This window comes from Nelumbo nucifera, chromosome 5, assembly GCF_055504915.1.
Source record: "Nelumbo nucifera cultivar China Antique chromosome 5, China Antique-T2T, whole genome shotgun sequence".
In the NCBI taxonomy this organism is placed as follows: Eukaryota; Viridiplantae; Streptophyta; class Magnoliopsida; order Proteales; family Nelumbonaceae; genus Nelumbo; species Nelumbo nucifera.
The window spans coordinates 8,854,439-8,878,433 of record NC_142653.1 but is presented as its reverse complement, the minus strand read 5'-3'; the positions used below and the strand labels follow the sequence as shown (position 1 = coordinate 8,878,433).

Here is a 23,995-nt window from a genome sequence, read left to right as displayed (position 1 = left end):
TGATGTAGGAAAAATGCTGATGTGTTACTCAACTTTGTATGAGAGAGAAGTAAAGTAGGAGAAAGGTGGTGCAAATAAATAAGATTTTTTTTTACACAAATTTTTGTTTCAAACATGAGTGCAAGTCATAGTTTTTTTAGAAGGAAAGTACAACCAAATCAGGTGAAATTTTTTTTTCCAATTCATATTTGCACTGGCAACGAATAGAGAGCCTAAAAAATTTCACAAAATTTATTAATAACTTTAGCTCAACCTTCTGACTTCTCTCAAGACTTCATTGCACTGGCTCACGGTTAAATTTGGTCAGACCGCCTGATCCAACCTGAGTCGGGCAACATTGATCCTGCCCGAGGTCCAATGGTCTGTGGAAGTGTGGAGTGATCTCAAGGAAGATGCTCATGCTATGATGCTGTCACGAGCCAACGGCCAAGTGTATCACCGGACTTTTGCGACAAATATTACAGTAGTCACTAATTTATATTATTATTATTATTTATTTATTTATTTAATTTTTTGAGAGAAATTATTAATTAATTTATTACGACATTGCGTGACAGGATTTCCTCGGTTCCGAGGTCTGATATTATTATTTTTATGTTATGACAAAAATAAACAATTATTACACTTTACATCCCTTGATTTAGATTATAGATAGGTAGGTTAAGTCTTAACTTTTCATGTTAATTAATTTGTTTTAAACGAAAAATATTTAATTCTGTGGGTCCCAGCAGGCCAGCACCCAGGCAGACATAAGTTTGCTTCCACCATCCTTCCCGGATGTGTACCCTACTACCTTATAGATAAATGTCAACAAAACAGGATGAGAGAATCTCCTAGCCTTGCCACGTGGCCTAATTCCATCCTTTGATCTTTCGGTTGAGAATGCATGATGAAACAGTTTCCTCCTCTCTTCTCGTGTCTTGTCTCTTGTCCATTTGAATTGAATTCTCGTCATCTCATTGCCTATCCAAACCATTCGATTTCGCCACATGTAATCATGCTTACGTATGATGGTGTTGATGGACCAGTGCATGAGTCCACTTCCAGTCCAGCCGTGGATCAGTGGATGCGATGGTCCGAAGACGGAAGACCATCCCTTCGCTACAGTCGGAGATGGGGTCTACTTAAGTCTCAAGTCGAACCTGCAAATCTGCAAACAGGCTACTAAAAAGAAGCACGTACGCTGCAGTAAAAAGCGAGATTTGTATAGGCTTTGAAGCGTAACTAAAGTGATTAGGGAAGAAGAAAGCCTCTGTCAGTGACACAGTGGTGGTACGTGTAGTGTGAATGTGGAGCAGGATGGCCCATTCTATTTCTGTCATTTGGTCACCTGTTTGTTTTGTTTCCTTCTTTTCTATCTCTTCACGGACGAGACCAATATACAAACAGTAAATGGGGTTTCCCATCTTAATACCACTTTAATCGTCCGCTTCCTCGTTTTAACAGTGCCCCATTTCGTTTGGTTTTCATGGAAGACCAAGGGGACTGGGTTCTGGTGCGGCGTCCCACCGACGCAGATTTCTGGAGTCCAAATTTGAAGGAAATGGATAATTCTCAACCTCTCAAGCTTCGGTTCTTTGAGCCTGCTAAGCACTGGACTGATGCCTTGCCCATCGGCAATGGCCGCCTTGGTGCCATGGTCTGGGGCGGCGTCGCCTCCGAGACATTGCAGCTCAATGGTACCTACATCCTTCTCCAATTGTATCATAGGATAAAAATAAATAAAAGATTTTAGTTTGTCATTGTTATTTCTATTATTACATTGGTATCATCATTTTCATTTGTTTTATAATATTTGGAAATTTGGAATGCCATTTTTATATTATTCATTGGTGCCACATCAATGCGACTCGATAATGCCCTGCTAAAAATGCTTATGATCCTTAGAGTTTTCAACTCTTGAATTCTACTTACTGTAAATGCCGACTAATGATGCTTACTTTTCGCAATCGCTGCTGCTCTCTATCGTATTTGTAAGTGACGCTGATGGGTTATTGTTCACTTACTGTTTAGATGACACTCTTTGGACTGGGGTGCCTGGGAACTACACAAATCCAAATGCTCCGCAGGCACTATCACAGGTCAGAGAACTTGTCGATAAAGGCCAATACGCTGAAGCTACTCAAGAAGCTTTCAAGTTATCAGACAGTCCCTCTGATGTATGATTCTTCTTTCTCTTCATTTTAGTTGTTCCTGTGGATAATTGCAGTTGACATGACTCTGTATTTCCTTTTTCTCAGTAGATATGACGCTATAATAATTGCAGTTGACATGACTCTGTATTTCCTTTTTCTCAGTAGATATGACGCTATAACATAGTTAAGATCTTGTAAGTCCATCGGTTTTAGACTTCCTATTAGAATATCTAGAACATTAGTCCTGTTTCACTAATCATCAATCAGTTCCATTTAAAGCCATATCCACTGCTAAATTATCAGTCCTTATATACTCCATTATTGATTTGAATTGTAACAATCAATTTATCTATCAAAAATATGTTGCTTGTCACTTTGAATGCAATGGAATGTACAAGTAGGAATGGTCCATTCATGGATGGTTAATCATAAACTTTTTAGAGGAAGGAATTATAATTCTCTCTGGTTTTGGAAATCGTTTTGGAAACATTCAAAAACTGATGATACAATGAATACTTATATATTCCCACTGTATAGCCCCTACTTGTACAAGGGTTATTCTGTTTTATACTTTTTTGAAAATTTTGTGCCTCACCTTGTTGTCTTGCACCTTGGGAGCAAAAAAAAAAATCCCTTGTGTTTTTTTTTCTTTTTTGTGCCTTGTGCTTTTAAAACACTGCATCACGTAATGACCCTTTTTGTAGTCTCAGGGGTGAATTTAGGGTTTAATGGAAAGAAAAATCAGTCAGTGTGAGGTTGGGAAGCCATGTGGCGTATTGTTAATGATTATTTTACTCATAAAAGATTGTTGTTATCAATAAAACTCATGAAATCAGAAGATCATTGGATGTGGAGACATTGGTGAACATAGAGGTGGAGGTAAGTAAAACTTTGGGTTTGTTTTATCTTTGGGGAGAGGAGTTTACAAGGAAAACTTTTAAGGATTTTTATGCAAAGTATTCAGCACATTGGACTTATTGCTGAAGGGTTTGCTGAAGGGTTATGCAAAGTATTCAGCTCATTGGACTTATTGCAATGATTTGCAGAAAGTTTATTTGTATATTTGAGATTGATCTCCATTTTATTTTGTGAAATGTTGGAAATCGACTCTATTATTTTATATCTAGCCTGTCTACTTGTGACATTGAGATTGTGAATTTTTGCTACTTTTCTAGTTTTCATTATTATTGAAAAGTTTATAAGCTTGACTTCCCAAAATTTATAATTCATTAGAATCATGTTTCATGTCATATTGATCTTATTGGACTATTCCTGAAAGAGTGCTTCAACGTCTTAGATGCTAACATTTTCTTGTGGTGGTGAAGGTTTACCAGCCTCTAGGTGATGTCAAGCTAGAGTTTGATGACTCCCATGCTACATATGATGTAGAAACTTATCAGAGAGAGCTCGATTTGGATACTGCAACAGTAAAAGTGAAGTATGTTGTGAACAATGTAGAATTCACAAGGGAACATTTTAGCTCATATCCAAATCAAGTAATAGTGACAAAGATTTCTGCAAGCAAAGCAGGGTCTCTTTCCTTTACAGTATTCCTAGACAGCAAGTTACATCATCATTCATACGTAAGTGGGAAGAATCAAATTATCCTGGAAGGAAGTTGTCCTGGTAAAAGGGTTCCACCTAGAGCTAATATAAATGGTAATCCAGAGGGAAGGATTTCACCTGAAGCTAATGTAAATGATGATCCGAAGGGAATTCAATTCTCTGCAATTCTTGATTTGCAGATTAGTGATGGCATGGGAACAATACATGTTTTGAATGATAGGAAGTTGAAGATTGAGGGTACCAACTGGGCTATTTTGCTTCTGGTGGCTGCATCTTCATATGATGGGCCATTCACCAAACCTTCTGATTCAAAAAAGGATCCTAATTTGGAGGCTCTTAACACACTGACGTCAATTAGGAATATATCATATTCTGATCTTTATTCACATCATTTGGATGATTACCAGAATCTATTTCACCGTGTCACACTTCAGCTTTCAAAAAGCTCCAGAAATGCCAAGGGCAATGCATTTTGTGGGATGAAGAATGATGGTCGAATTTCAACTGCAGAAAGAGTGAAGTCCTTCCAAACAGATGAGGATCCTTCTTTGGTGGAGCTTCAGTTCCAGTATGGTCGGTACTTGCTTATTTCTTCTTCAAGGCCTGGAACTCAGGCATCAAACCTACAGGGAATATGGAACAAGGATATTGAGCCAGCATGGGAGTATGTTATGCTCCTTACCTATCTTACTCTCAATCTGTATATCCATATGCTTATAATGTTGCTTTGTTTCAATTATCAAAAAATAAAAAATAAATAATGTTGCTTTGTTTATATGTGAGATGCTATATCATGGTCAAAGGATGGATTTTGAATACTTTGCATTTATTAGTGCAGTGTTGTACATACTTGTTGGACTACCATAATGAACTCTTCAAAGTTCAAATTTGCTGTGCTCCTGAACCTAACATATGCATCATAATCAAATTAATGTAAAGATAATCCTCGTAAAGATGAAGCTGGAAACAGCCTACTCCTTGATATTCCATCCTTACCAAGCCTATCAGCAGTTGAATTAACCGAGCTCTAAATCCAGTTAAATGAGGGTCAATCTAGGTGCCAGAGACCATGCTTCTCAAGGGATCCTAGACCTATGAGAATCATAACTGTGAGTCTTACTTGAGTTGATTTATAACTTGAAGGCCATAAAGATGGTAACCTAAGCCCTTCATTAAAGCATAATGGGATATTGGCTCAGTTCTCACCATTGCAAATTGGAAGAGAATATGGATGGACATATTTTTTGCTGTTACCCATGCAAGGTATGCTCATTTTTTAGAATGGATTGATTTCATTGTTGAATAACCAGGTCCATATACACCCATTTTTTAGAATGGTTCAGTTAGTGCGATGCAGGTTGATCCTGAGGAGGCTTCACCCAGCAAAATCCCTCAGAACTTAGACACAACTGGTAACAATTCGGTTATTGGTATTTCTGGTATGGTTTGTCAGTCTTCTGATTTTCCTCAATGTTTTGATGCTAACCTGTCCCTTCCCCAGCTGTTGTTTCGTCTCAGCCTGCAGGTGAAGCCGGTTCTCATCCAAAAGCTGTCTGTCCTAGTGATTCCCTAGAAGTAACAGAGTGTGGAGGCTGTGAATGATTCTGTGGAGGGAGAAAGGATTTGGGGTTTAATCTTGCAGAATTTTAGACTTCTGGTAGAGGAGGAATTAGGGGTGAACCTTGAAAAGGAAGAGGAGGGTGACACTCTAATTCCTAGTACCTGGGCAAGGGGAAGGGAGGGCGAAGGGATAACTACAGGAGAAAAATCAGCAAAGTGGAAGAAGAGGTGGAAGAGTCAGAAAAAGAAAAGGGTTGTAGACCAAGAGCAATCTAAGAATAAGCTTGAAGGAGGGACACCTAAAAGGAGGAAGAAGACACTAAGTGAAGTGGAGTGGACTATGACAAGGGGTGTTCTGGGAGAAAGGGGAGGTAGTCAGTCTAGCAAAAGGGGATTTTAGGGTTGAGATTAAGAGGTTTCTCAATGAAGATTATTAGTTGGAACGTAAGGGGTTTGGGAAGCTCTAGGAAAAGAAGAGTGTGTGAGCCGATCCATTGCATTGGTTGTTTTAATTCAAGAATCAAAATTAACAAAGGTGGACAGGAGATGGTGGGTGAGAAGTATTTGGTTGTCTAGAGGGCTGAGTTGGGCTTTTGCACAATCTTGGGGGGCCTCGGGGGAATTATTACAATAAGGAAAATTGAGGAATGAGACTATACGAAAGAGTTAATTGGTAACTTTACGGTCACAATTAAATTAAGAAGAAGAGATGATGGACTAGAATGGGCCTTAACAAATGTTTATGGGCCAAACTCGTATAGAGAAAGGGAGGAGTTAGCAGCTATAAGGGTTTGTGTGAGGGTCCGTGGTGCTTGGGAGGGGATTTCAATGTCATTAGATTTGTCAGTGAAACAAATAACCCCAACCACAAGGTCACCTCAAGTATGAGGAAATTCAACTCTTTTGTAGATTCTTTTGAGTTGGAGGAGTTGTCGATGTTGCAAGTTGATTATACCTGGTCGAATTTTTAGGAAGAACCCCTTTGTTGTATGCTCGACAAATTCTTATTCTCCTCAGACTAGGAGGAAGTGTGGAGTGGCTTGGTGATGAGGGCCTTACCTAGACCTATTTCGGATCATTGCCTAGTTAGATTGTCACAAAAAAGATTAGGAGGGCCTTGCCCTTTTAGGTTTGAAAACATGTAGTTGCTACACCTAAACTTTCAAAAGAAAGTGAAAGAATAGTGGGAAGAGGACCAAGTGGTGTTTAGGTGGAAAGGTTATAGGTTCTACAAGAAGCTTCGGAAGTTGAAAGCCAAGACCAAAGCTTGGAAAGATTATCGAAGACAATAAGGAGGTTATTATTAAAAAGGATTCAAGAGCTTAATGTTGTTGAAACAAAGAGAAGTTTGAGGCTTGAAGAAAGGGAAGAGAGATGGAAGTTGAAACAGGACTTTGAAGAAATTCTTAGAAAATAAGAGATAAGCTGGAGACAAAAATCAAGGTGCAAGTGGTTGAAGGAAGGAAATGGTAATACAAGTAATTTTTTTCATAATTTGGAAAATGGAAGGAAGAGGGAGAAGTTGTAAGCTTGGAATGGAATGGTGTAGTGTTGACAAGAGAGGAAGATATTGCAAAAGCCTTTGTGGAGCATTTTAAATCCATTTATGACAGTCCCAATAGTGAGAGAGACTCTAGTCAACTTTGAGTGGCTTGCTAGAGAAAGGGATTTGTTGGAACCCCTAGAGAGGCCTTTTGAGGTTCAGAAAATAAAGAAGGCAATTTTCTCTATGGAAAGATCAAAAGCCCCGGGCCCAGATGGTTTCACTATGGCTTTTTATCAAGATTGTTGGTGTATTTTAGGTGATAATTTGGTGGATGTCTTCTTGGAGTTCTTTGAAAGAGGGAAAATAAATGTGGGTGCAAATGCTACTTTTATAGCCTTGGTCCCGAAGAGGGTTCCGACAATTCAACCTTAAGGACTTTAGATTGGTTAGCTTGATTTGAAAGAGGGAAAATAAATGCGGGTGCAAATGCTACTTTTATAGCCTTGGTCCCAAAGAGGGTTCCGACAATTCAACCTAAGGACTTTAGATCGATTAACTTGATTGGGAGTTTGTATAAGATCATATCTAAAGTGATACCACTATTTCAGATATTCCTCTTACCAATGTTCCTCTTCTCTGTTTTACTTGTATATCTAGACCTCCTGACCACTATGGTTTTCCTTTAAACAATAGTTCTTTGTCTATTGTCTTATCTTCCACGGATATTGGAAGGAAGCCATGGATGCAAAGATTCATGCTTTACATGAGAATGACACTTGGGACCTTATGCTTTTTCCTCCAAATGCCTCCATTGTTGGGAGCCATTGGGTTACAACATCAAGCTGAAATCTGATGGATATTTTGATCGATACAAGGCTTGTTTAGTTGCCCAAGGATATAGTTAGGAGTATGGCATCGACTATGAAGAAACCTTTGCTTCTGTTGCAAAGATCACCACAGTTTATGTTTTCTTAGCATTGTCTGCTGCCAAATCTTGGACCATACGCCAATTAGATGTGAAGAATGCCTTTCTTCATGGTCAGTTGAAGGAGACAATTACATGAAGCCTCCTCCTGGATACTGCAATAATTCTTCTGAAGTATGTCGCTTTAAAAAATCTCTATATGGTCTAAAGCTCCCCAGGCATGGTTTGAACGCTTTGGAGATGTTGTAGTTGTTGATATAGCTAGAGTTCCTTTGATCACTCTCTCTTTGTTAAGCTACGACTTTGGGGTATTACCATTCTCCTATTGTATGTTGAGACATGTTGTTGACTGGGAATGATGATGAAGGTATTCGTGAATTGAAGTCATTACTTCATAATTCCTTTCACATGAAGGACTTGGGCCCTCTCACCTATTTCATGGGACTGGAAGTTCATCGTAATGATCGAGGGTATTTTGTTTATCAGCAAAAATATGCCACTAACCTTGTTAAACTTGTTGGTATTACTGATGAGAAGCATGTTGATACACCTATGGAGCTGAATGTTAAGTTATCTAAATCTAAAGGTCCATTGCTTCCCAATGCTACCTTGTATCGCTAGCTTGTGGGGTCTCTTATTTATCTCACTATGACTCGGCCTAATATTTCTCATGCTCTTTAGGTTGTTAGCCAATCCGTTTCTACTTCTCTTCAGCCTCATATGACTATTGTTCATCGCATCATTCGGTATGTTAGAGGCACAACTTCTTAGGGACGATTTTTCTCCTCCTCTATTCAATTGAGAGCATATGCCAATGCAGATTGGGCTGGTTGTCTTGACACCCGTAGGTCTACTCCTAGGTGACGTGTCTTTATGGGTGATTCACTCATCTCTTGGAAGTGTAAGAAACAACAAACAGTCTCCAAGTCTTCCACTAAAGTAAAGTATAGGGCAATGTCTTCTGTTTGCAATGAGGTTGTTTGGTTACAATATCTCTTTATGAATCTTGGTATTTAGATTCCTTGTTATGGACGCATTCGTGGGGAAGAAGTACCGCCGCCGGCAGCAGCAGTAACGTGGGACCCTCATCAGATTATCTAGCTAGCCACAGTTCATCTTACCTTATCCTTATCTTATCTGCTTTCTTACTCTTATCTTATCTGTTCCAATAAGGATTAGTATAGAATCTGATTTATCTTAGGGAGTTTTTATCCTTCTTGAGTAGGGAGTCTTATCTAGGAGTCTTATCTATCTTATCTGTAAGCAGTTTAGTTAGTCTTATCTAGGAGTCTTATCTATCTTATCTGTAAGCAGTTTAGTTATCAAGGAGTCTTCCTACAAGGAGGACTCTTACCTCTTGTAATCTCCTATTTAAGGAGCTGAAATTATTGAATAAAGATATCAAATTTCCAGTCAAGAAAGAGAGTAAAAGGAGAGTTCGGTGATCTCTTGGACAAATCACCCTCTAGGACGCCAAGATAGGTTCATTTAAGAAGGGGAGGAACAAGGGAAAACAGGAGCTTTTCCCCATGGACCGACCCGTGACGAGATCCTATTCCCGGGTCCATAACATTCCTACTCCAATTCCTCTCTATGCAGACAGTACGAGTGCTATCAAGATTGCATCTAACCATGTCTTCCATGAGAGGACCAAGCACATCAAGGTGGACTTCCACTTTACCCGAGATCTTTTCACTATTGGATCTATATTGCTTCCTCATGTAGCCTCGACATGTAGATTGCTGATATCTTCACCAAGGTTATGACTATAGTTCGACACCTTTTTCTTATAGGCAAACTGATGTTATGTCTATGCATCAGTTTGAGGGGGAGAGTGTGGAGATTCTGTGACTTGATGTATCTTATTAGTATAGTCCCTATTGTATATTATATTATTTGTATTCTTTATTTTCTTTTCTCTCTTTCAGCCCTATATCAGCATTCTTGTAATTGTACATATCTTTTAATATATAAGAAGGTGGGGGTCAATTATTCTGGACACCTCTAAGATTATTCTTGTTCTCTTCTTTTTGGCCAAGAGTGTTTTGTTGACATGATGAATCAATAGAAAGCTGATTTCTTTCTCCAGGTTTCTTTTTCTGTTCTTATGTCTGCATCAGGTCATTGTATATCAACTTTCAAACATGAACAAAAAAGTGGCTGGGTGGCTGACTATTTGTATCTTTGCACTTAATACTTTTTCTATTTTGCATTATCCATTTTATTGCACCTTTCTTCTTGGGTTCTAACATTTTTCTTTATTTATTATTTTTGCACCTTGTGGAGGCATATACTATGAAGAGTTTATGGATACATTACATTTTTGTTTTTCAGTTGTGCTCCTCACTTGAATATCAATCTTCAAATGAATTACTGGCCTTCCCTTTCTTGCAACCTTAGTGAGTGCCAAGAGCCCTTGTTTGATTACATTTCTTCTTTGTCAGTCAATGGAAGTAAAACAGCACGGGTAAGTTTTCTTTTTCATTATGCACCTTATATTCGGTTGCACTCTCTTTGCTTTATCTTTTCATTTTCTGCATAAGTAGTTTTAGCACCAGCAAAAGTCCACATTGGACTTGGAAAGCATGTCTACCAGCAACTCAAGTTTTTAAGGGTTTAAACAGTAAACCATCAGGTTCTCTTCCAGATTAGCAAGGTAAGAGATGTATAGGTATGGGAAGTTCCAGGGCCAAAATTATTAGTCCTCATGTCGAAAGGGTCATGTAGTTTTAGATCTTTTCTAGTCATCCTCCCACTACAAACAATGCAACATTTTGATTGCATGATTGATGCCTTGAGAAAAAAGGCTAAGGAAGAAGATGAATTGTAAGCATGCACTGTGAATATTTTTTAGAAAGTCTTGATACATTCTTTATGGTCTAATTATGTTTAATCTTGATTGCTTAACAGATCAACTATGAAACAAGTGGTTGGGTGGTACACCAAGTTTCAGACATATGGGCAAAAACATCCCCAGATCGAGGTGATCCTGTTTGGGCCTTTTGGCCAATGGGTGGAGCATGGCTTTGCACACATCTATGGGAGCATTACACTTTTACAATGGACAAGGTGGGATACTGAACTGTTCACATTCCAAGTTATTGCTTTACCTGGTGTTCTAACTCTGTGCATTTCTATTTGTTTTATCGATTCTCAGATTTGAAGATTTCATTGAATCCTATAACTTAAAAAAAAATATATGTATGTTACTACCGTCATCATCATCTGCCTTATCCTAACCTAAATGGATAGGCAGCAGGAATCCAGTTCCTCCAATCTGCTCTTAAGGATGCCTTCTGTTAATGAGATATCTAAAAAATCTTTCCTCATTACTTGAACCCATGTTGTATGTCCATTCCCTTTTACTTTCAGAAATTTCAAGTTGCACCAAATCAGTCTTTATCCCAGTTGAAAAATAGACAATCCTATAGGGATACCTACTTTTAGGAAAATAAAGGTTACTTTCAAAAAACAAAAGCAAAATAAAAGAAATTGAGAAGTGTTCGAAACCAAATTCATTATATGCATAAGCTGGTTCATGTTACACCATTGTGAAACATTACATCTTCAATCTATACAAGTTCATATGTGGGTGGATATTTGCAAAGCAACTTATATTAGCTTGGAGCGGCTCCTTCCCATAAAAGTAGGGGTGTACAATCGGTCAATTCGGGTCAAACTAAGGACCTAACCGACTATTCGGTTTTACCATTTCCAATAACCGAACCGAACCAAATTATATTTTAGAACCAAACCGACCCTAACCAAATTCGGTTCGGTTTGGTTCGGTTGGACCCTGGTTCCACATAAATGATAAGCATTTATTAAGTGTTATTAATTAAAACTTAAAATGGCCCCAAGACCCAATGGTTTTAATTAATTAACTACTATTAATTAAAAGTTAGAATGGGCCTAAAGCCCAATGGGGAATTGACAAATTGTTCATTGGGAAATATAATAATTAATTAGCATAAAGTATTAAATAAAAAAATAATGTTTAATATACTTAACTAAATAACAGCATTAATTCGGTTTTCAGTTCGGTTGAAAATTTCAATCAAACCGAACCGGAAACGAAAACCAATTCTTTTAGAAAATAAAAACCGAACTGATACCCGAATTAGCTTATTCGGTTTGGTTTGGTTTGGTTCGGTTCGGTTTTTGGTTTATCAACTGAATTTGAAGCCCCTACAAGTATATATGGAAAGTTCCATACCCAATTCATGGTTTACCGTGAGGAAGGAATTGAGAAATGTACACCATCAAGACCATACAGATTAGATTGATCCCTAGAGAGCTGACTTCAGACAGAAGATGATCCAGCAGTTTTATTTTATTTTATTTTTCTGCAGAAGTATGGCTGGATGGTTACTTAATCCAATTAAAATAACAGCTAGTGTTCTGTTTTCCTTTTCTATTCTGCCTAGCTTATAATTCCTCACTTTTTTAAATGTAGCTGAACATGAAGTTGCATTGGGGAATCCCATTGAATTGGATGCCAACAAGGGGTGACAGGAGGTTGACGTACAGTTGCATGAAGCTCGTCATATTGGGAAACCTTTGTCTATTGATGTGATTGTGCAGGAGTTGTGACATACTTAATCTTGCAATCTAAGAAAATTTTAAGAAAAGGCCAGTTTACCAGAGGCTCTACCAAAGAGCATTGAAGGAGAAAAGTGGAGAAGGTGGCTTCTGAGATTTCTAATATTGTAGAAAGAGATTGTGGGGAGCCATGGATCTCTAGGGGTATGGGTCAGAAAAGGCTGAAATGGATGGTTTAGCAGTAGTAGTGCACAGTGACAAAAACAGAAAGGTGGAGTTGTAGGGGAGTAGTTTTCAAGGTGGGGTGAGCAAATTCTAAGAGTGCTAGGGCAGAGGCTGAGGTAGAATGGGAAAGAAATGAAGCAGAAAAGGTTGTGCTGTTGATGGGAATGGTTGTAGTCATGACTTCTTGGGTACATGTTGGTTTTGAGTTGGGTGTTTCTGTAAAGTTGTTACTTTCAAGTGTTGGTTTAGTGGCACTTATATAGCTTCAAGGGGCTACCTTTTGTTTGGTGGCTTTGTGTGGAGGGTTGGGTGCGGGGGTATGTGATTTTTTGGGCTGGTTAATGCTCTCTATTCAGTTGATTTCTTTGATGACCAAAAGTCTCTCTACTTGTATACTTATTTGTTTTTTGTAAGGCCTTTTCTTACTAAAAAATACTGGGCCCCTTGATTTTAAAACCATCATTTCCTATTAGAAACCTTCAAAATAATCCTAGTTCCATCATGATCATCACATGATACATAGGCTTGTTTTCCTTATTTTTTGAGATATGTGATGGTAAAACTAAAAGAGTAGGTGTACTAGGTCACAGGTAGATCTTTAAAAGTAGGTATACTAAAAGAGCGTGGTTCTCAGATATCCTGTTGTTGGTAAAGAGGGAATGCCCCTAAGTCAAAAAAAAAAAAACTTGTATTAGAGACAAAGCGGTTTGATATATTACTACATTGTTGCAGCACCATATGTCCAATGTCCACATTTTAGGAATGGTTGAAAATCTGGAGAAAAGAGCTAAAGGTTAGGCCGACTGTGTTTTAAGGTGATGAAGATCACTTGTGTATGAAGATTGAACAATCATTGGTTTCACACACTTATTTTAAAACCTGCAGTAGAGTTTTCTTTTTTTTTTTTCTTCATGCTATAGAAGCTTCAGTTTGCCTTGTTTTATCTTTCTGCATATTTAGGGTTTCTTGGAACATAAAGCATATCCTTTATTGGAAGGGTGTGCATCTTTTCTACTGGACTGGTTGATTGAAGGCCGTGAAGGATATTTAGAGACCAACCCGTCAACATCTCCAGAACATAGATTCATTGCCCCAGATGGTAAGCCTGCAAGTGTCAGCTATTCATCAACTATGGACATGGCAATCATAAGGGAGATTTTCTCTGCTGTTATCTCTGCTGCCGAGGTAATTCTCTTGAGACTAGGCTACTAACTTGTTGAAGCCCTACTTTCTTTTATCTTGCTCCTATATGTTTCTTTTGTATTAGTTTCAGTAACAAATTCTAGTTTCTTGTGATCAGGTTTTGGACAAGAGTCAGGATGATCTAATTTCAAAGGTTAGGAGTGCACAGCCTAAGCTCTACCCAACAAAAATTGCTAGAGATGGGTCAATTATGGAATGGGTAAGCCAGAGATAGGTTAGGTTTCCGATTACAACTTCTTTTAGGCCTGCGATTTGAGCACCGCCTGTTTTTGATAAAGCAAGCACCCTGTCTCAATCAAGGACTGTGAATCAAAAAGCAAATAACATTGTCAGTTATTCAGATGTAATAAATAGCACCAGGGCTGCTGTATTTTTCAATACCCTTAATTAAGAAGGGGTGTTCTGTTTATAAAAATAGAGGGTGTTCAAATCAGTGGCCTTCTTTACTATGTGGCAGGTTACACCATTCAGATATAGAGAATCATAATAAGAGCAACTGACTTTGTTAGTCCATAAATGCTACAACTTTGACAATATGACAGGCAGAAGATTTCATAGACCCAGAAGTGAATCATCGTCATCTGTCACACCTGTTTGGCTTGTTCCCAGGCCACACAATAACTGTTGAGAAAACTCCAGACCTATGTAAGGCTGCTGACTATACTCTTTACAAAAGAGGTTTGTTCAGGAAACTTATTAGAAAGATTTCTCTGTTTGTGTATTGCTGATTTAGTTAATCTTGATGTCTTTCTACTAATTTTCATGGAAGCTAAAGCTAACATGGTTCATTTTGGATGTAACACTAATCATGTCAAAAAATTTTGAAGTGGTAGTTAATACTTAGTAATTATTGTATATCCATGTCTAAATCCTCTTGAGCTTGAGTTTAAGAAATGTTCCTATGTATAGCACCTCATTGTACATGAACTATCTACATTCTCAGCATACTTTTTTAAAGGGAAAAGTATAAAAACCTCCCCTATAGTTTTGAAAATGGCGCAGATACCTCCCTTCTGTTAGCTTTTCAGTAACAGAAACGTTGAAGTTACCAAACTGCCTTTATTACCGTTAAGACATTATCGTGTATGTTAGAATTAGTTACAGGGGCATACTTGTCTTTTTCTAGTTGCTATTTTCTCTCTTTTATCAGTTTTACTTGTCTGGGGGCATTGTTGTAATTTCAAATGTTAATGAATGGTAATACATACTAGGTTGACAATATGGGGAGTCTGGTTCAACTTCTCCTTGCTAGTCTTCCCTTTCTCCTCTCCCTCTCTTCTACTTTTTCTTCTTTGCTTCCTTTACTTTTCATTTCACTTTACTTTCAATTCTTGGAAGTTAGCACAGTGTACAATTTAAAGTTCCACTTTACTCTTTAACTGATAACTATAAGAATATTAATTCTCTTTACCTTCTTAGACAGAGTAAGGTAAAAAGGCCAAAGTGAAATAAAGAGAAGCAAATCTGTTCTCTTTGGGGTATTTTAGTAAATCTACATCTAAATGAAGTTGGTCAAGAGTAAATCTGGTATTTTTAAAAATTTTAATGCATTACATCAGTGTTTTCCATCTGGAAAGCTAACAGAAGGAAGGTATTTGCACCTTTTTTTCAGAAATATGAGGGAGGTTTTTGTTATAGTCAAAACACAGGAGAGGTTTATAGGACTGTTAGAAAATCCAAGGGATACACACACACACACACACACATATATATAATTTTCCCCTTTTTTTTAAATATGAGGATCACTTTTTTGAAATAGTTTGGTATGAGTTAATGTTATAACTAGCATAGTGGTACTATATTCTGCAGACAGAGATGGTGGGAGAGTTTTTCTTCTTTTTTTTTTTTTTCCTTTTTGAGTGGAGGAATCCTTGCATTGGTCCCATTTGTAAACCTGTAAGTGAAAAATCCAAAATAAAAACAAATAAGATTTTAACTACAGTATCAGTTTTTTACCATTTTCTGTTGAACTGAAATTTGTTTTACGGAATATTCCTTTTATAATCATTAACGAGTGTTCCCAAAAATACTTCTGGAGACAGGAGAGAAAGGCCCAGGATGGTCAACTGCATGGAAGATTGCTCTTTGGGCTCGTCTTCGGAATAGTGAGCATGCGTATCAAATGGTGAAGCATTTGTTTGATTTGGTTGATCCTGACCATGAAAGTAACTTTGAAGGAGGGCTTTATAGCAACTTGTTCACTGCACACCCTCCTTTCCAGATAGATGCAAATTTTGGGTAAGCAACAGTCTCTATTTCTCAATAACAGTAGAAATGTATGAAGAAATTATCTCCCAAACCCGGATACCCATGTTCTTGGAGCTGATTACCTTGCATTTTTTGGTATCAGTTTTACGGCAGCAGTTGCAGAAATGCTTGTTCAGAGCACTCAAAAGGACCTGTATTTACTTCCTGCACTTCCAAGGGAGAAATGGGCAAGTGGATGTGTGAGAGGTTTAAAGGCTCGAGGTGGTGTGACAGTTAATATTTGCTGGAAGGAAGGAGAGCTTCATGAAGTTGGTATCTGGTCAAAGAACCAGAACTGTTATAAGAGATTACATTACAACGGAACTGTTGTCACTGCAAACATATCATCCGGCAAAGTCTACACGTTCAACAGAATGCTAAAATGTGTGAGGACAAACATTCTGTCTAAAGCAGATCTTTCTTCGGTTTGGTGAGATCAATTTAATCTCATGAAGAGGTTATCCCTTTTATTTTGGGCCAACAAGTCCGCTGAAACAGTTTCTCTTTATACTTTTTCTTTTCTGACAAGTTATTCCATAGATGATTTAGTCAGATTCTTCTTCTTCTTGGTGACTGGTTTTCCATTTGAAAATTCTATTGCATTGACCACATTGCAATAATACCCAAAAAAAGATCACATTGCAATTAGTGCATTGACCCGGTGTCATTTTAGTGTTCTCGTATATAGTTTGTGTATTTCAATTTGGGTGGGTTATAGTAAGCACATTCTTTTCTTTGTCAAAGAAATGCTTGTTCTAAAGGCCAAAAATGCTGCATCCCCATCTATTGAAGTTTGTAAAAAGGGCAGCCCACTAGGCGCGGCCTTTTGGTTGCCTTCTATTTGATCTTCAAATGAAACCTAATCAATGTTACTTAACATGAAAATACATCAACCCTCGTGTCATTGCGGAAACGCTTTTGCTTGAAGGAATGGAACTATGGAAGGGCAGCCTCCTTTTATGGTGGATCAAGGTTTTAAAAACCAACCCGGAAATGAAACTGCTTTGGCCACTGGTTTCTGGGTCAGCTGTTCGACCATCCAAGTCAAACCATGGTTTTTAAAAACGAATCAGTGACCGAACCTATTTCTCATCTTATCCTGTGGATTGGAATATTAAGGTAAGATGGATATAAATGTTAATGAGAAGGGGTGGGGATAAGAATGAGAGTGCAAAAAGGGCTCTGTTGGCTTAGAGAAGGGGGAAAAAAAGGTTGAGAGAAAGAAAGAGAATGGAATATGAAGAAGAAATGAGGAAAAGGTAGAGGTCTAGGTGACTTATAGTGGTGATGGCAATGACAACGGTGACCTGCAGCGGTAGGATCCCTCTCTCGTAGATCTGTAATCTGAGATCTCTCTCACAGATCTCGGGCCCGTTTAGCAAGTCTTTTTGAGAAGATCTTCTTGTAGCGCATAGACATATTGAGCTTTTGACGTAAGATCTGGGCAGTTCGAAGACCGTTTGGCAAACGGGCATCTTTCCGTGTGTCATTTTGGGTCTTTTCACACGAGATTAAAACGCGGAAGACGCGGGAAGCTTTATTTGGAGTTTCCCAAAATCAGTCCAAAATAGGCTTCACGTGTCTTTTTGGCGCCCTGTCTTTTGGTGACGAGATCTTTCACGTGCCAAATGGGAATAGACCGATTTTCGGTCTTCCCAGCTTGTAAGCAGTTGAAAGACCGTGCGAAAAGACATGTCAAATGGGGCCAAAGCTCGTCTTTGAACCTGATCTCTCTCTCTCTCTCTCTCTCAGATCTGCTTGTTTCCCACCTGTTTTTTTTTTTTTTTGAAATTTTAAATAAAGTATATTAGACTGCAAACCGTTGTTTGGGTCAATGGTTCATTGACTCAACTCAACGTTTTTTAGTATAATAACGGTTCACACTAAAATGGAACCGGTACCTTGACTGACCCGGTCAACGGCGGTTTTAAAATCATGTGGTGAATAACAAAGCCACCTACCTATGTTTTAAACAAACTTTAGGCTTCACCTGACAACGTTGGTAATGGGTTTTGTGACGGTGTTATAGACCAACTGATTAAATGACAAAAATGACCTAGATATTCCTAAGTCCTGCTGCTAAAGTCTCTCTGGTTGGAGTGGAGACTTGGGATCGAGTCCGCATTGGACATTCAAACCATCTTTACCAAATCGGTGGCGAGGTTCAAATTGAAAGGGTAAATTTCTTAAATTATGATTTAGTTAATTGATTAATTGTTTTATTGTTTGAAAATTGATTAATCATACTCTTATTATTTTTAATAATTGACTAACTTTACTTTTACTATTAAATTCCGTTAATATTTTGTCAGAACTCATTAGTACTTAATATATATATTTTTAAAACCCAATTTTACCCTCACCTCTCTCCCCCTCTTTCTCTCTCTCCTTCTTTTTCCTGTTGGGAGCGTCTTGTCAGTGAGTTTAAGCTAATAAAGCCTTTTTTTTTCTCCTGCTTTTGCTATAATATGCAATGGATCGGCTCACAGACTCTCTGATTGTTTTCAGAGGCGTAGATCCTTCCCAGCTTCTCTCCTTTTGGGTTATAAGGGTTTGTTTGAAAATTGGTAAATGGTAGATGGTGGATACCCAAATCCAAATGACATCTAAGCATTCCAAGCCATTTCTCTTCTCTCTCCATTTTTTTCTCTTCTTTTTACTTGAGGAAGACGAATTAATGGTGTCCACTGTCCACTGTTCTGCTCCTGATTTCTATATAAATTTCTTAAGATGGAAAAATAAAGAAAAAGAAATCCAATTTTTTCTACCTTTTCCTTTTCTTCCTCCACTCCTATTTCTTTCCTTCACCAGATCTTTTCCCCTCGACTACAGTGGAAGAAGGAAGAGAGCAGAATTCAAATTTCAAACAGAAAAACAAGTTCCAGCACAAACCCATAACTAAAAGAAATGGCATTAATTTTATGGTAGACACAGACCCGCTAGATAGAGGGAGATGGACATCTATGAACACATCGCAGAATAAACAATGAAAGGAAAAACTGTTTTTTGAACTGTTCTATATGGATTCTAGACTGCCTAAACTCCAAAAACCCATTAATCCTTTCAATGTGCAGAGCAAAAGAAAAGATAATCTACATCAAATTATAAACAATAGAAAACAAAAAAGAAGAAATATGTAAGTGAATAACAACGATGGAAAAAAAAAAAGAATGTTTTACACAAGCAGCCAATTATAGTTAAAATAACACCTCCAATATAATTCAAATCAAACACCCCCCCTCCCAACCAGCTTCCTCCTCCCCTCTTCCTCTTGTATAACAATTAACAAACACCCCATTAAATCCCAGAATAAGGATCAAAGAAACAAGTGAAAGGAAAATACAGAACTAGCTCCGGCACCGAGTGATGACGTTGCAACACCTCGGTTGTAAGGATTGGCTTGAGCTCCGGGTTTGCAATTGTAGTAAGATACACCGCGTCGGGAGCAAGGTACAGTGTTGCGCTGCAGGGCTCCGTAGCTGATGTACTGGTTGATTGCTAGAATGTGGCGGTTGATCTCAGAATCTATTTCGAACTCGTAGTCGCCAGCCATGCACCCCTCCATGAAGCCTTGGCAGGTCGATCTCGTCGGCAGCCAACCCAATTGGTACTCCCCGCTGGCATCAACGGTGGTAGAAGATGAGATAAGTAGAGCCGTGACGAAGACGACAATCATCACGAAAAACCCAAAAGAAGTCGCCACTGTCCTACTCAGTTCCAAGCTCTTCCCCCCTTCTCTCTCTCTCTTTCTCTCCGGTTAGACTGTTACCTACGGTCCATTTTCTTGTTTTATTTTGAAAATTTGAAGAAAAATAAAAAGATAAAATAGTCTTTTTCGTCTTTCTATTAATGAACATTAACGTACGAAAAGTATTAGTCAATTGTTATAAACAATAGGGATATTATTAGTCAATTTTAATTAATTAATTAAATAATTTAAGAAATTTACCCAAATTGAAAACTGGCGTTGACAGACCTCGGTGACGGAGTTGATCCAGCAATCATAAAGCCCCTAGAGACGAGTCTTAGTAAGAGGGGAAACAAGGAGCTCAGTTGGTGAATTCAAGATGTGAGGGTTTGTCAAGGTAAATGAAAAATAGACAAGAGTCTTAGAAGATAGAGATGGTTAGGACTTAGGAAGTCCTGTTACCTTTGGTAGGTCACCCTATGCACAGACTGCAGAGGGGAGAACCAGAAATATAAAACAGGTAACTTATAATTTGAGTTGAGCTTGGTGAAGATTTGACGAAATTTTGTTGAGTGGCAGAAACTTGGTCAAAGTGAATTGTAATCACCCTTTTTCATTTCGGTGAAATCATATTTGCCTCTCTCCTCTTTGACTGCAATTCTTTCCGATGTTTGAAGCTCGAAGGAAACAAAAGATTCATGTCCTTTGGTAATGCTTGAGAGCCACCAAACATCTATCTTCCACCGCTGGGTATAAATTTCGGAATCTCCTACAGTACAGTCCAACCAAACCGTCGAAGGCATGGAGAGCGCGAGAGAAAGAAAGGGGAGAAACCGTTATTCAAACCGTCACCGGTGGACGGTGGAACAGGGGAGAACGGAGGCAGGGTGGGGAGAGAAAGGGGAGAAGCCCTTGCCACCGCTGGCGATGGAGGAAGAAAACCCACCGGTAGTGGTGTGTATACCCATTTGAGCCTCAAGCACAGTACCGGTGTAGACTAAAGAAATGGCAGACGTGAACGCATCCGACGGAAAACAGAGACGGAGACGCGATCTAATTCTTATTCGTGAAAATTTTTGTCATTTGGGTTTTTTATTTTAAAAATTCTAAAAGTAATGGAGGACTAATTCAATATTTCGTTTTTTCTATTAACACGTTGGGATGACTCCGGATTTCCTGTTTAGAAAACTGCCCACGCCTATCCAGAATACACTACCCTTATGAATTGGAAACATCTCTTCTTATATAATACTATACAGGGGATGTGATATTCTCCATGTGCGACTGCGATAAACACGAACAGGAGATTCGAACTCTATTGGGATGAATCTCCATCTTAATCTGATGAACAAATTTCTTGTGTGTTGGCATTACCCACACCTGGGCCTGCATCAGTTCGACAAATTTGCTAGTCATGGCTGGGCCTAAATATTTTAGACTTAGCCCACAATACATACGTATCCTAGTAGGATATGTTTAGAACTTTTGATTACAGAAAATACCAAAAACAAAAAAAAAACAGAAAGAACTTTAGTTTACAGTAAAAACCCATAATATCTACGTATCCTACTAGGATTTCTAAATCCACAAATTTTGTTGTTTTTTGGCTTCCATAAATGACCGTGCCAAAAATGGAAACAAGGGTTAGTTCATTGATATTTTTTTTATTTGAGAGGACTTAGCTTCCTAGATGGATGCTTTAGTTTAGTTCCTACTAATTCCTAAATGGCTACACCATGATTAAATTTGGCTCTTCATTTTTATTACCAATTTTCTACCAAACATTCAGGCCATTTCGATGGCCCCACCTTCCAAAGCCAAAAGCTGGTGCATGAAAGCCCTCTTAAATGTAAGTTCCCGTTTGGAATAGTTTTTGCGGTGATTGAGCTGTGTTGGTTGAGTTGTTTCAAAGAACTTATTTATGATGGGTTCATTGTGTAGGTATCATGGTAAGGTGAAGGTTGGTCAGTCTTCGAAAGTTCAGAAATGGCGGCAAGAAAGAGAGAGGATGTGGGGAAGAGATGAGAGAAGGGAATTGCCTCTCCCTAAAAAACTCTTGGTCAAAGTTGTATTATTGTTGTCCCATGGGAAGAATTGCTCTCCCCCTTTTATAGAGATAAAGTAAGGTTATCAAGAAAATAGTTTTTTCCTATTAGGAAAGAGGATCTTTCCTGTTAGTAAATGAGATCTTTTATTTTGTTTGACTATTAAGGAAGCATTATTAGAGGATTATATCCCTTCCGGATTCTCTCCATATGTGACCCTATCATACTGATGTAGCGCAGGTGACGTCATCGCGCAGGTAACGTCATTGTTTAGTGAGCGTACTTTCATTAAACTTGCATGCATAATTTAAAGATGCACATGTAACCAGTATTTATTCTCGATCTACTGTGATTCTACGGTTCTGTAATGGTCTTGGGTCCATCGTAACTTTACACGCATTAGAAGTTCATCGCAAATCTACACGCGTCTTTATAGATCATCACAGATTTGCGTGTGTCTAAGGTTTATCGCAAGGTTATGTATGTCTAAGGTTTATCACGAATTCGCGCTAGCCGATGTTCATCGCAACCCATTTTGAGTATGAATTCATCGCAATCGCAGATCTACGATGAACTCATCACAAACGTGCGATGGGTTATCGATTCATCGCAAGTATCAATGTAGTGTTAGTTTGACACCCTCTATACTTTGATCATCTTAACGACCACTATGTACCTACACATTAAAAAATCAATTTTTTGGTTTATAAAAGGTTTTTTTTTTCAACTTTATGGATTTTTACCAAACAAGGCTTCATGACTTCTTAGGTGTTTTTTCTGCTCTTGCAACGCTATAAGCTGTGTTTGGGAGGACTTTCCTACGGTGGCTTTTGGCTAGAACTGCAATACACACATATCATGTGCTTTTACACTAATATGAACAATTGTATATATTAAAATTCATATGAAGTAAAACTAAGATTTTTTTTCAATTTGTTATCTATCTTTTTTTTTTTATTTTTCATTTATTGTGCCAACCTACTATGAGCTTGGGTTTGGCTTAGCACGACTACTATAGTGCAAAACGCCAGCATGGCCCACATCACAACTCAACTTTTGGCTCAACATCTTATAATCAATGTTTGGTGAAAAACAAAAACGAAAGGATAAAATGGGCCCAACACTTTTCCACCTCAAACTATGATTGAAAAGACCACTTTAAAGTAAAAATAAATGGCATTAATGAATAAAATAATAAAAGTATGTTTATGTGATACTGCTCATATTTGAAAATGGAAAAGGCCATTTTAATAAAATTGATTAAGTAAATTATTTTAGGGTATATGATGGTATAAATTTAATTAATTAAATTAAATAAATTACACCAATTAATATAATCAAGTAAAATAAACATATTATATAAATTAAGCAATTTGATAATAAATTAAATTAATCCAATAAACTAAATTAATTGAGTAAAACAAATAAAGTTAATTAATCTAAATAAGTAAATTAAGCCAATTAAACAATATTTTAAAAAGTGACCCAAAAATAGAAGCGCTTTGACCACTAATGTTCAAGTCAATGGTTTGATTGTTTGGTCGAAATGGATCAGCCAGTGACATTTTGAATATAAAAAATGACCCAGAAATCATCCATTAGATCAAATAATTAGTGCTTCAACCATCCAAAGCAATGGTTTGTTGACCATTCCAGGAAAATTTCAAGCCAAGTATAAAATGGAATCAAACAGTTAACTGGTTCAGCCGTCAGCATCAACAACAATTTTAAAACCATGCAATTAAGTGAATTAACTAATTGATTAAGTAAATTGAGCAATTAAAACAATCAACCTAATTAGACTAAATGAGTAAATTAATCAATTAAGTGATTCTTTTTCGGTGGGAAAATGTAAGAACAACAAAAGAAACATAGAGAAAAGAAAACAGGAGAGAGAAAAAAAACTAACAAACAAACAACCTCTCCAACCTCTAACAATCATTCTAACCACCTGGGAGGTGATCTCCAAACTGCTCGAAAGTTTGCTTTACCTCTTGAAGCATACTCATGAATTGCTTGGACCTTTTCTCGATTCACATGAAGAAATTTTGAACCTGGGCCTGCTAAAGGGTAAATATCCTACACAATGGACAAAATCAAAGGGGAGCAAACAAACGATCTTGAAGAGAGGGTCTTAATAACACTTTTTGAATCTGATTCCACTCAGATATTCACAAACCCCAGTCTTTTAGCAGCCAAACAACATTCCCTAACACAAAACCATAACCACTAATACTGGAAAACAGAAAAGCTCCCCATCTAAAATAGCTTTACAGCATGAAGCAGGCTACTGGTTCAAAAAACAAGGGGCTTACATTGTATCAGTCTAAGAACAGTCTGTTGATGTTTGTTGGGAAACTATCTTCACTGCCT

At 37.8% G+C, this 23,995-nt stretch overlaps 1 protein-coding gene across 2 annotated transcripts; it reads left to right on the top strand.

Annotated features, from left to right (window-relative positions):
- The first annotated feature begins 1,152 nt into the window (after positions 1 to 1,152).
- Positions 1,153 to 16,542, top strand: FUC95A (1,2-alpha-L-fucosidase). 2 transcript variants are annotated; one of them, XM_010273087.2, is made up of 10 exons: positions 1,153 to 1,679; positions 2,014 to 2,159; positions 3,461 to 4,365; positions 10,007 to 10,139; positions 10,583 to 10,741; positions 13,400 to 13,624; positions 13,740 to 13,841; positions 14,185 to 14,320; positions 15,685 to 15,880; positions 15,993 to 16,542. In XM_010273087.2, the coding sequence occupies exons 1-10, from the start codon at positions 1,469 to 1,471 to the stop codon at positions 16,321 to 16,323; spliced, it is 2,544 nt and encodes an 847-aa protein (XP_010271389.1). In that variant the 5' UTR covers positions 1,153 to 1,468; the 3' UTR covers positions 16,324 to 16,542. The 2 variants fall into 2 exon arrangements, 1 of the variants encoding a protein (XP_010271389.1); XR_016076333.1 differs by having other exon boundaries at positions 1,156 to 1,679; positions 15,681 to 15,880.
- The last annotated feature ends 7,453 nt before the right edge of the window (positions 16,543 to 23,995 follow it).